Source organism: Kwoniella shivajii, chromosome 3, assembly GCF_035658355.1.
Source record: "Kwoniella shivajii chromosome 3, complete sequence".
Taxonomy (NCBI): Eukaryota; Fungi; Basidiomycota; class Tremellomycetes; order Tremellales; family Cryptococcaceae; genus Kwoniella; species Kwoniella shivajii.
This window is the reverse complement of record NC_085910.1, coordinates 2,159,052-2,170,389: the sequence shown is the minus strand read 5'-3', so window position 1 is coordinate 2,170,389 and position 11,338 is coordinate 2,159,052. Positions and strand designations below refer to the sequence as shown.

At 42.5% G+C, this 11,338-nt stretch overlaps 4 protein-coding genes across 4 annotated transcripts; 2 read left to right on the top strand and 2 right to left on the bottom strand.

The window, feature by feature from the left end:
• Nucleotides 1-509: 509 nt before the first annotated feature.
• On the bottom strand, nt 510-2,866 carry IL334_002992 (uncharacterized protein; the record flags this gene model as incomplete). Its single annotated transcript, XM_062934729.1, has 7 exons — nt 510-1,460; nt 1,554-1,680; nt 1,766-2,060; nt 2,126-2,156; nt 2,235-2,263; nt 2,335-2,466; nt 2,641-2,866. The coding sequence occupies 7 exons, from the start codon at nt 2,864-2,866 to the stop codon at nt 510-512; spliced, it is 1,791 nt and encodes a 596-aa protein (XP_062790780.1).
• A 556-nt stretch (nt 2,867-3,422) lies between these two features.
• On the top strand, nt 3,423-4,361 carry IL334_002991 (uncharacterized protein; the record flags this gene model as incomplete). Its single annotated transcript, XM_062934728.1, has 5 exons — nt 3,423-3,602; nt 3,689-3,767; nt 3,834-3,956; nt 4,016-4,194; nt 4,278-4,361. 5 exons carry the CDS (start codon nt 3,423-3,425, stop codon nt 4,359-4,361), a joined length of 645 nt encoding a protein of 214 aa, XP_062790779.1.
• Nucleotides 4,362-4,706: 345 nt separating this feature from the next.
• Nucleotides 4,707-6,873, bottom strand: IL334_002990 (uncharacterized protein; the record flags this gene model as incomplete). The annotated part of the gene is made up of 10 exons (XM_062934727.1): nt 4,707-4,894; nt 4,955-5,017; nt 5,082-5,314; nt 5,380-5,996; nt 6,049-6,167; nt 6,227-6,301; nt 6,362-6,538; nt 6,604-6,644; nt 6,700-6,759; nt 6,854-6,873. 10 exons carry the CDS (start codon nt 6,871-6,873, stop codon nt 4,707-4,709), a joined length of 1,593 nt encoding a protein of 530 aa, XP_062790778.1.
• Nucleotides 6,874-8,348: 1,475 nt separating this feature from the next.
• Nucleotides 8,349-11,226, top strand: IL334_002989 (uncharacterized protein; the record flags this gene model as incomplete). The annotated part of the gene is made up of 8 exons (XM_062934726.1): nt 8,349-8,869; nt 8,944-9,084; nt 9,200-9,511; nt 9,577-9,661; nt 9,756-9,935; nt 10,007-10,217; nt 10,292-10,713; nt 10,816-11,226. 8 exons carry the CDS (start codon nt 8,349-8,351, stop codon nt 11,224-11,226), a joined length of 2,283 nt encoding a protein of 760 aa, XP_062790777.1.
• Nucleotides 11,227-11,338: the final 112 nt, after the last annotated feature.

Here is an 11,338-nt window from a genome sequence, read left to right as displayed (position 1 = left end):
CCCTAACCCCTAACCCCCTAACCCCTAACCCCTAACCCCTAACCCCTAACCCCTAACCCCTAACCCCTAACCCCCTAACCCCCTAACCCCTAACCCCTAACCCCTAACCCCCTAACCCCTAACCCCTAACCCCTAACCCCTATCTTATATATACTCAATAGAGCCGAGGTCAACACTGTTATCTGATTGCATTTTTATTGGTCTTGGCTTCTCATACAGACACATGAGATGCGGTCGGCGATTTTGGCAGTGTTATGAAAATTACATGTTTGACCTCGTTGACTGTGACCACGCTGGTAGTAAGTACGCGAACGTGATGAGATCGAAACCCTGACTGTCGAACAGGACGAAGTGGTGTTGTCGTGTATCTGGAGAGAAAAGTGGTTTTGATATTGGACAAGTGTTCATCGGATTACATTTAAAAGAAAGTTGAACATTCCAAACAAATAGACAAAACCTACCTCCCCTTCTCTATCCCCTCCATGCGAACGAGCATTATTCCGCGATGATCAGTTTCTGGATTCAAATATCACCCCGTTGGCTTTACATATCTCATTTCTCGCCCCATTCCATTTCTTCCTTCCACCTTGTCTTCCATCAAATAACCTATACACGAATGGTGTGTTGACACCATTCATGATCAGATTGTATAATTTTCTATCTTTCCACCAGAAACTCCAGCCTTTCAGCGATGTATAACCTAAATGTTCGTTTACACCTGTACCTGCTACATCATTCAACCAATACTCGAAATCACCAGCATTCGAATGACCCGTTCTAAACGTTCTCCACTTTTTTATGACTTTCAAAGCAGATTGGTAATTTCCATCACACCATTTATTCATTTCCAACGCACTTGGTAGAAGATGATTGTTTTTCCATACTTGAGCGATTGCCTGAGAAGCTAAATCTGCATTTGTATGAACTGCAAATGAAAATCCTCTACAAGGGCCTAGGAAGGCTAGGGATTCGGCGAAATCTGGATGAAATAAAGTTTGATACAATCTTGGATATCTCAACCCATTTGAGTGTTCTGCATTATCCCATTCATGTGTTGCACGATTCGTAGTTGGATTAGCTTCATCCGATAAGATTGAGAAATCGAAATAGGATCCAGTACAGAAGATCACCACGTCAGCAGGTGTATGTCTTCCTTGATCCGTTATGATACCATCAGAAGTGAATGATTCGATCCCGCCCAATGATTGAACATGGTCGGTCTCCATTACTCCAATAATACGATCGTTGATCACTCCCAAGGTGTTTTTGAATGATGGTGCTGGTAATAATTTCCATTCCGGTTTGATATTTGGGAAACTTTTCAACATCTTGGTTTCGGCGAAGTGATTGCTACCCCATTCACCTAAAGATGGAAGGTATTTATCGAAGAATGACATGAGACCGGTCAATTGTCGCGTAATGGAATTAATAGTGGGTTTACCGTTCATCATTCTGGGGACCTGAAAGGTGAATGGTAATACAGATGAGCATATGGGGTCAATGCGGAGTTGACTTTTCAATGACGGAAGACTACATCACAGATGGTAACTCACAACTCTGGTACCAGATCTGTGGGAAATGTAAACTTCTTTGGCATTTCCAACCAAATCTACAGCGATATCACAAGCTGTGTTTGCCATTCCAACTACTACTACTTTGAGATCTTTGAACTCCTGAGGTCTAATCGTGAATTCATTTCAGTCAGGTCACTGCTGTGGGAAGATGATTTGAAATCTATAAGAAAGATGCGACGCAAGAAACTCACCCTTTATATTCTTTTCCCACTATCATTCTACCTTGAAACATCGCTTCATCTTTATAAGTAGGCTTCCAACTTCTTTCCCATGGTCCTGTACAGATCATTACTTTATCATACTTCTGGATTTCTGTTTTTTCTTCCCCTTTGTCGATGAGATGGATATCCCACGCTTGACCATCGCCTGATCTCTCTATGCGAAGGACGTTCACTCCTGTCTTGATATGGGGATGAAGGCTGAAGTAGTCCGCATATGCGCGGAGGTTCGCAGAGACGTCTGAAGCTGATGGATAATCTGGTATATCTGCGTATAAGTCAGCATTGTACGATCTCTTTATAAGTAAAGAAACGTGATGTTGGGAGACATACCATCTGCAAAGGGGAAATCGGTGAAACAGCCCTAACGGGGATGGCTTTTATCAGTTTATATAGTATCTCCATGGTGCAGTGTGAACAAAATGTAAGTCCAAAAGCTCACAAACTGCTTGGAGGAATTGGCAACGGTAGCTACATGACCGCATAGCCGTCATTTCGTCAGTTGCACAACCACTTGGCGAGTTGACTGGGCGGACACTCACTCTTCAACACCGAAGTCTGCTTGGTGTTATCTGTCCATTCCCATATCCCACCTATGTAGTCGTTCCTCTCTAATCCAACCACGTCAAATCCTTGTTCTAAGAGATTCTTCAGTGATGCTAAACCGGATATACCTATTACAGACACGTCTCTCGTCAGCGTCTTTCAGGTGTGAGAATCAGGAAGACGGTAATACTGCCGAACACTTCAAGATGCAAGAGAGGTTGCGTCACTCATGTACATACGACAATCGCACAAAGATCGTTGGAAGAGCTCAAGTGAACATGATGGCCAGATGTGAAACTCACCAAGTCCAATGACAGCTACTTTGCCTTTCGGAGGATCCTGACTTGATTCGTCCGAGCTTGTATTGGGTCTGTCGTTTCTTGGACTTGTCTGGAACAGTTGGGATGATATTATCACCAAGACAGTGCCAGTAAGAGATAGGAAGATGACGATGAAGAAGGTCGAAAGGATCATGGAAGTTGAAAGGACGAAAAGGGATTTGTAATTGATGCTAAAATCGTTCAACATCGCAGAGGGAAACGATTTCTACAGCCGATGCCATGTAGGTCGTTTGAACAACTATGAAGTGAGAGTCGAAGTAGCTGCGAGTCGGTTTCTCTGATTCAATGTCTAGTCGAAATTATGCGCTTGATCGCGAAGGTTTGAGAACACGACATCCTTTTGAGGAATGCTTGCTGGATGAAGATGATAACCGGTGATTTCTCGTTGAGGCACGACACAGTCTATGCTCCCTGATTAAACAGCTTTCCCCCTTTTCATCGTCATCGGAACGAGGGTCAGCAGTCTTGATCCCACTCAAGAACAGCTGGGGATCCGCTAATGTGGAGAACCTCCCTTGCATAGATTGAAAAGCGCTCACGTCATCCGCGGCCGAAAGACCACAAATATGCATGTCATCGTGTCTTGGCGTTTCGGTGGACGGGATTTGGTCATGGAAAACCAATCAATGACATATAGTCGCACTTTGTGTGGTATCTGTTTATTGACACTACTACTTGAAAGAAGAGCGTTGAGTGTCACCTCATGCATCAACATCATTTGAAGACAGCTCGTAAACATAAACATGGGAGCTATCGGATCTTTCATTCCTGTACCATTTGACGAAGTCACCATCTCTTCGCTTAGAGCAGGTCCCGGACAGGACTTATCACCAGTGTCACCTTCTATTGGGATTCATACCCAACAAGTAGTCAACAAATGTACTGGACTGGTATTACAGTCTGATCCATTTGACAATCACGGGGTGAGCGATTCCATTCAGTTCGAATACGCGGCAATTGATGATGAGCTGAATAACCATCCTTTGATGACTTGCGGTATATTTCATAGGAAGATTTCTGTATTCGAGATCTGGATGGTGAAGTGAGAGTAGTCTGCAGATCTAGCTCTGCGTCAAACGGGAGAAAAGGTATGTATCACTGCATCTTGATAGAGACGCGCTAAACCACAATATCGTTTTTTCGTATCTATATAGTCATAACTGACCCTCAAGGAAATACAATGATATCAATAAAAAGTAAAACATCAATCAGTAGATCATACATAGGGGAAGGCAAGAATGGGGAAGAAATATTCAGGATGAAGAAGAAATTTGCTCGTGAGTTGTATTAGTGGTATATGTGTCGAGATTCATGCTGAGATGTGTACATTTTCAAGTCGGTTCATCAATGGAAGTTTCTTTTCAAGATACATTTTCATCCAGGAGAAGGTTCATACAACTTCGAGGTGATTTTTGGGTAGGTTCAGCGGATATCTTACTTGTTAGTGGACCTTTGATAGCTCAATTTTCAAGGAGGCAAATCCAAAGTAAAGGTTTAGATCCATCTAAAGAGACTGTAAGTGGGTGGATCTGGTAGAATGGGGTTATGAATATGGATCGTTGCTGACGACTAATGTGACTTGTTATTATTTACATCAGTATATAGTCAATGTTGCTCCTGGGGTCGATCTTGCTTTGATCACTGCTATTTGTATCTGTTTCGAAGAGAGCAAAGACAAGTGAAAAGGGAACTCGACATACAAGTACAGGGCCGAATGGCCTCGAAGAATGATACTGTATATTAACAATCATTCCAGCGTAACAAAGAATTGTCAATTAATCTTCTGAGCTTCATGCATATCTGATTATATTGACCTGCCCTCGTCTTTTCTACCTTTCCATACACTCTGAGAGCATGATTACATAGCTTCAAATTGTAATACTTGAACTCATCCTTGCCGCTCCTCACTCTTCTGCCTTTGTTACTCTTAAAGCTCATCCTCCACCAATCGCTTTCCAGTGATAATTCCGACTATCTTCCCTGATTCCGGATAGCCCGTCCCACGATGATCCTCAGTATCGGGCTGATCACTTGCTCTCAAATCGAGCTTTATGATCTCCCTCGACCTCCGCATCTCTCGCTTCGTTATCATTTCCATTTTGTTGACCGTGCTCGACCGCGGGTAAAATGTCGGTATTTGCCAAGCTGATTTTAGAACCGCCATCAAAGGCTACAGCGATTTCTTCGAGAGTGTATCCTTTGGTCTCGACCATGACTGAGTACATTTGTCAGCAAAAGACTTTGTAGAAGGATGGTTGGATAACAGCAAACTTACAGAAATAAGCTAAAGCGAATTGGATGATCACCAAAGGCATATAAACGATGTAGTATTTGTATCCTACGTGATGACCAAACTATCAGTATCTCCTCTGAGACTTCAAGAAAGTTTAGATACCACTTACCAATAGCTTCCAAAGCGATGGCATCGACCCAAGTGACATATGCAGATTGTAATTGATAAACGGTATTCCAGACCAATAGGCCTTTAGATCTCATGGAGAAAGTTTGTACTTCTGCAGGGTAAGAATAGATGATTGGGCAAGCGGCGTTGAAAAACCCAAGGTAGATCCACACGAGGGCAACAGTCGCTATTCCAGCTGAAGTGTTTCCATCTTCGGCCTTCGCGTATAGACCACTGTGGATAGGCGTTAGCTTCTAATGATTTTCCATGAAGAGCAGAAGTTGCGAATTTGTACATACCCAGAAATACAAAGACCAATCAGGGACAGAAGCAGGAACGGCCAGATCCAGAGTATGATTTTTCTTCTTCCAACAAATGTACCGACATACACGGCAGCCAATTGACAAAGCCATGTGAACCCGTTCAGACCAGCTGCAATTCCAGTTTGAGTAGTAGGATCGGTGATACCAACCTGATCGAATACGATGGTGTAGTAAAAGTAGATGATCGAACTACCGGACATATTGGTCAAGAAAGACATGATGATGGCTAAACCCAACCGATGCACATTTGATCTTCGACTTAAAATCGTTTTCCAAGATTCGCCTTTTGCTTCTTTTTCTTTTCGAATAGCTTCTTTCATTTCTTCGTATTCAAAGTGAACCAAAGGATCGTTAACATCTCCATTTCCATGATACTCAACCATAAACTGGAAAGCTTCTTCTGCTCTGCCATTAGCGAATAACCATCGAGGGGTTTCGGGAACGAATTGTACCGCTATGAGGATATAGAGAGCGATAGGAACTTGGATTATATAGGGGATTCTCCATGACCAAGATGATGTTGAATCAATATATCCAACACAGGCAAAGACGACCCATCCTTCGATGAAAAGACCAAGAATGTACCAGGAATTCTAAAAAGGAGGTTAAGCACAGATGCAAAGGCTACGAAACATGACAACTCACCCATGAATGAGCGAGAGTTTCTCGAGTACGAGGGTGAGTGATCTCTTGAACTACAATCAAACTTGTCATGAGGAACGAAGTCAATCCGAAGCCGATGATGACTCTTCCAGTGATGAAGACTAGGCATGCTGAGTCAGAAGAGTTCCAAATGTTAAAAATCGGAACGATGGTGACTCACGAGCATAACCGTTTGTTCCTGCAGCTCCAGCGATACAACCGATGACTGATCCGACAAGGATAGAAACGCCGTAAACTGAAGGTCGGAAGGTGGTCAGCTACGTCTCGGCCACAGGCCTTGAAGTATTTCACTCACATCGAATACCCCATCGTCTACCAAAGTGTTCATCGATGTAATTGATAATGGGACCGACAAGAATACCAGAGAAGGAACCACAAGCGTTCAAAAGACCAAGTTTGACACCATTTGGGTAATTGAGATCCGCTTGCCAGGCATCGGAAGCTTGAAGTCCGGAGATGAGAGATCCGTCGTCTGTTGAAAACACATCAGTCAGGATATCCATGAATGGCGAGAAAAGGAGATTAGCTGAAACGTACACCCATTCAGGATCATTCCAACGAAGATGATACTCAAAAAACTGCGCAAATATTGTCAGTGGATTTCCTCCTGAATGACATGGCAGTGATACTCACAAGTTGAGCTTGAGTGCTCCTTTGTTTTGATGCCATTTCAGGTGATCGCTCGCGTTTGCGCTAAGGGTGTGCATAATGGCATCATCAGTTTGGAGAACAGGATGAAGGACGAAGGAAGGTTAAAGGAAACCGAGAAAAGTGAAACCACACATACATATTATGCCAATCGGACATCCTTTTGAAATTTACTATGATCTTGTGAGCTCGAGGACAAGAAACGAAAACATAGAAAAAGCAACTAGCGACGCAGGCATTATCCTGATCCGCTAACGACGGTATGATCTCAGCACGAGTTTCCACTTTGATTCTTCTCTCTCCTTGGAGAAAGAAAATTGCAAGTGTACCCGGCACCCGTGTCGCTTTTTATCTATCATTTCATTTTATTCACTGAATATTCCTTTCCCTTTTCATCTATCAATCATACACGTGAAGATGTGATAAATTACTAAGAGAAGGGAATATAATAACAGCGTCTATCAAAATCTGTTGAAGATTAAATTTGATAAATGAAACAAGATAGATTGTCAATGCTCATATTGTATTGATTGTTCAACACAGTGGAGTATTGAACAATCGAGCATTTAGACTAGCAAGTTTGGTTTTTGTCTTTGTCTCCATTCACTCGTTGTGGACTTTGTCATGCCACAAGACGACTTATTTCATACCGCACGAAAGAGGAGAGAAAGAAATAATCTCGATCGACGAGAACCGAGATGTGGTAGAAAACATCTTTGGATGTGTTTTCTGACTGACCTGGATTGTTGGGTTTTGATTACTTATTGAAGTGTAGTTTGTTGTTCTGATGGATGAAGAATTAGAAGAAAGAAAAGGAAAGATCGAGGGTGAACGTGAGAAAGTAGGTATATATATGTCATGGGATCCTTTTTTTTTATCCCCAATCAACCCCAATTTTTCTCCGTTTTTTCGACCAACCGCGGAGATCCGTCATTCCGGTGGATTTTGAGTCGTTTATTATGCATTTTACCCGTTGTTACCACCGATATTCGTTTAAACTTACTTATACATGCATGTGAACCTTTTCAAAGAGTCTATACTAGATGCTCACGTCGAGGGCACAGGCATATACTGGCTTCATAAGCATAATAACCAATTATGTCGCCCGCACAGAGGGAGATTTCGAAATTTGAAAAAGTCACATATATATATACCCGTTTCATTCTCCAGGTAAGATTACAGGCTAACGATTGATGCAAGCAAAGCTGGTTATGGGATTGCGGATCTCGAGAACACAACATATACTTACGAATTCACGAGTACTTAGCGCTACAGGCGGAAACAAGGATAAGGCCGAGGGTAGAAATGTGCACATGTAGGCTCAGGGAATGCACACGTCGGCTTCAGATGATATCGAGTACTTCACGGGCGACGAGGAGAGTACGAAAATAGACTATGGGATACATTTTGTTATCCAGTGGTCCAACTAAATCATTGTACGAAACATTTCGGCATCCCTCCTTGATCATACCATGCACAGCCTTGCTTGAAGCAATTGTAGTAATAAGAAGGGTACTATCATAGGCATCTCCACTTATACGACCACGGAATCTGGTATAAATACCTCCGACCCGGTGGTTGTGTGCATCCACATTCCTGTCCTGTATCTCTTACGACGTTAAACATCTCCAATCATGGATATCGACAAATCATCCGTTCCACGTCCACCGCGACCTAAACGAACAATCGAAAGATGTCTAGCCGTCTCCTGTGTGCTCGTCGTATGCGGTATTGGACTAGTGGTGACATTTGCTGTGTTTTCATTCGTAAAATCGACCGTACAAACAGTCAGAGATCCACATAAATCGTTATTGTATAATGGTACAGTGACACCAGATCTCACCTCAGCTCAAGTCGTCAGACCTTTGATAGATGAAGAAACGAAGTTTGATATTTTGTTGACAATATACAGTAGAATACCTAATGACGAAACGGGATATAAAGATGAATATGAGGATGAATCACAAGCTTGGAATTCGACTGATTATTCGAGGGATATAATGGCTATCGCAGCTAAAACTGGCATACCACCTGTTGAGGTAAAGCATCTGCCAACAGAGAAGGTCATCTTCGAAGATGTCATATTGAAAGGACTATCATTGAGTGATAGGGATGTAGAGAAAACGGTCAAAATCGAACTACCTCTGAAGAGATTGTGAGTCCACCACAAGCTAGCATCTGTCCTTCGCACCTATCATCCTGAAACTTATCGCAACAAACTCGTCACAGCTACGATCGGTCTCTGTACACCTCTGATGTCAGAGCTGCCGTCGCTCTCATACCGCTTCACCCGAACAAGTTAGAGAGAATGGAGGATTATACTAATTGGAGACCCGAGGAAGCAGATTTGATTGGACGTGTTGATCAAAAGTAAGTAGCCAGCCTGCTTGAATCTCTGCATCCTCAAATCTGAACTATTCTCGCTACCCTCTGATCCTCCTTTTGATGGGTATGTATCCCGAGCTAAAAGGAGAATAATAAACAGATACGCGGAAACCCTTTTTCCAAATTACAAAGGAGAAGAATTCATAACACATTGGTTATCTTTAGAACATATGGCTTATGCTTTCCCGTTGATCGAATTCCATGATCATGGTGATCCTTGTAATTCCACCGATTCCGCACCGGATGAAGATGATGTCGAGGATGATCTGTACGCTAGTATACGAGACGAAGACGGAGGAGCTGAGAATAAGACTGTAGCTCAGAGTGAGCTGGAAAGCGTGACCCCTAGGAAACCGTTTGACAAGCTGAAAGATAAGGTGACACCTGGGTTGCAACCTCATTTGGTATCAAGGTGAGTTCTGATTATCATCGATATGTCTACCTGGTTGTGTGATTGATGAAAATGATCATCGCTAGATCACACGTGTATATCATGAATGAGACTCGTCTATTCGATAGAAAGGCATATGATAAGGCTCATAAGAATCTGCGGAGAGTTGCCGTGCGTATAATCTTAATCGTATACTCTTACCCATTTAAGACCCAGGTGAATAAACCAGACTGTGTAGATGAAACTGACAATCGGAACGTGCTAGTGCGGTAAAGCTATGCCTGGTGGGCAAATCTCGCGATGGCTTTGTAGTCGCACATATGAATCGAATGGTCATTGGGAAAACCGATTCGTTTTGAATTCGCCAGAAGGCTCAGGGAAGAAGCAGAAGGAATTGGCATATGGACCGTATTTAGGTCATTTGACTCATTCAGCTGGACCCAAGGTGAGCACGCTTCGATCAGGATGATGGAAATGGCGTTCGTTATAGCTAACCACTTGTTTGGTGGTATCCAGGACGTACACGCTTTACCTGTAACTCGACATAATTGCTCAAGTTCCATCGAACCAGATCCAGAGACTTTCGCCGTCAATTATACCCTGAGATTCTCGTCTCTTACGCCTGGTCGTGTGAATTTACTAAACAATTTCATCCAACCTCAAAGAGTTTCTCACAATGCTACTGATTTCGAGAAAGCACATGCACACAACAACTGGGAACAAACCAGTGAGTTCATTTACCATTTCATTAATCGTTCATACTTGGAAAAAAAAACTGACATTTCTATATCTTTATGGTAGGTGGTGTATTTGGAGCTAAAGCAGAAGGAACACATCCATGGCGACGTTTCATTATCAACGTTATCAGAACATTCATCGCTTTACCATTGTTCGTTTTGAATGTTATATACTGGTACACCCGAACCAGTACCGCAGGAATCAACCATTTATCCACATACCTCGCAGCAGCGGGTATGACCTTCAACGCTTCCGTCAGCCTGTTTGAATCTTGGAAACAACGTGATGGAGTGACGGGATTTTTACTCTCAGTCTTGCTGAGTCTCCTTGAGATCTCTCCTTCTCTTCTCATGCTCAGAGCAGTATTACCTGTTGAAATCAGTAGAAATGGATGGAAAATGACAATGAAGCGATGGAGATGGACTCACAAAGAGAGGAACAGTATGAGAAGGGGCACAGGCATTGATCCAAAAGTCTTGGCAGGGGTGAGTCGTTTTGATACAACTAGTATCCATCTAATATCTCTGCGTTCTTCTTGCCATCATCTATGGTCCTTCATATACTGACATTACTCATTCGTCATCCAGATTTTCATCGGTTTACTAGGTCTGATCTACTTACCGAATCGATATGATCTTTCACTCATTGAACCACACATGCTTCCGACCTCCTCAAATCCTTCAGATGATACAATACTGAATAAACCATTGGTCGCATCCGTAACTCACACCATCGAGTTATTTTCGTATATATTACAGCTCGCCCAAAATCAATCATCCAAAACATTCGCAGGTAATTACGCTATAACAGCATATATGATATTGGGATATAGAGTTTCAGTGTTGGTATATTACTTACCTTTTATCGTCGGTAAATTTGAAGTAAGAGATGGTTTGGCATATATCGCAATTATAGAGATTTTCATCGAGAGTGCATTAGTTTGGCAAGCTTGGAATTTCCCTAGAATCGATCAAAAATCAGAAGAAGGTGAAGAGTAAAAGATATACAATGGAATGCATGTGCACATTTATCAAGTACATCACTACAGATGAGTACGCGCTGAATGGCAAGGGGCAATGAGACCCAGTATTTAAATTCCTCATCCCTCTA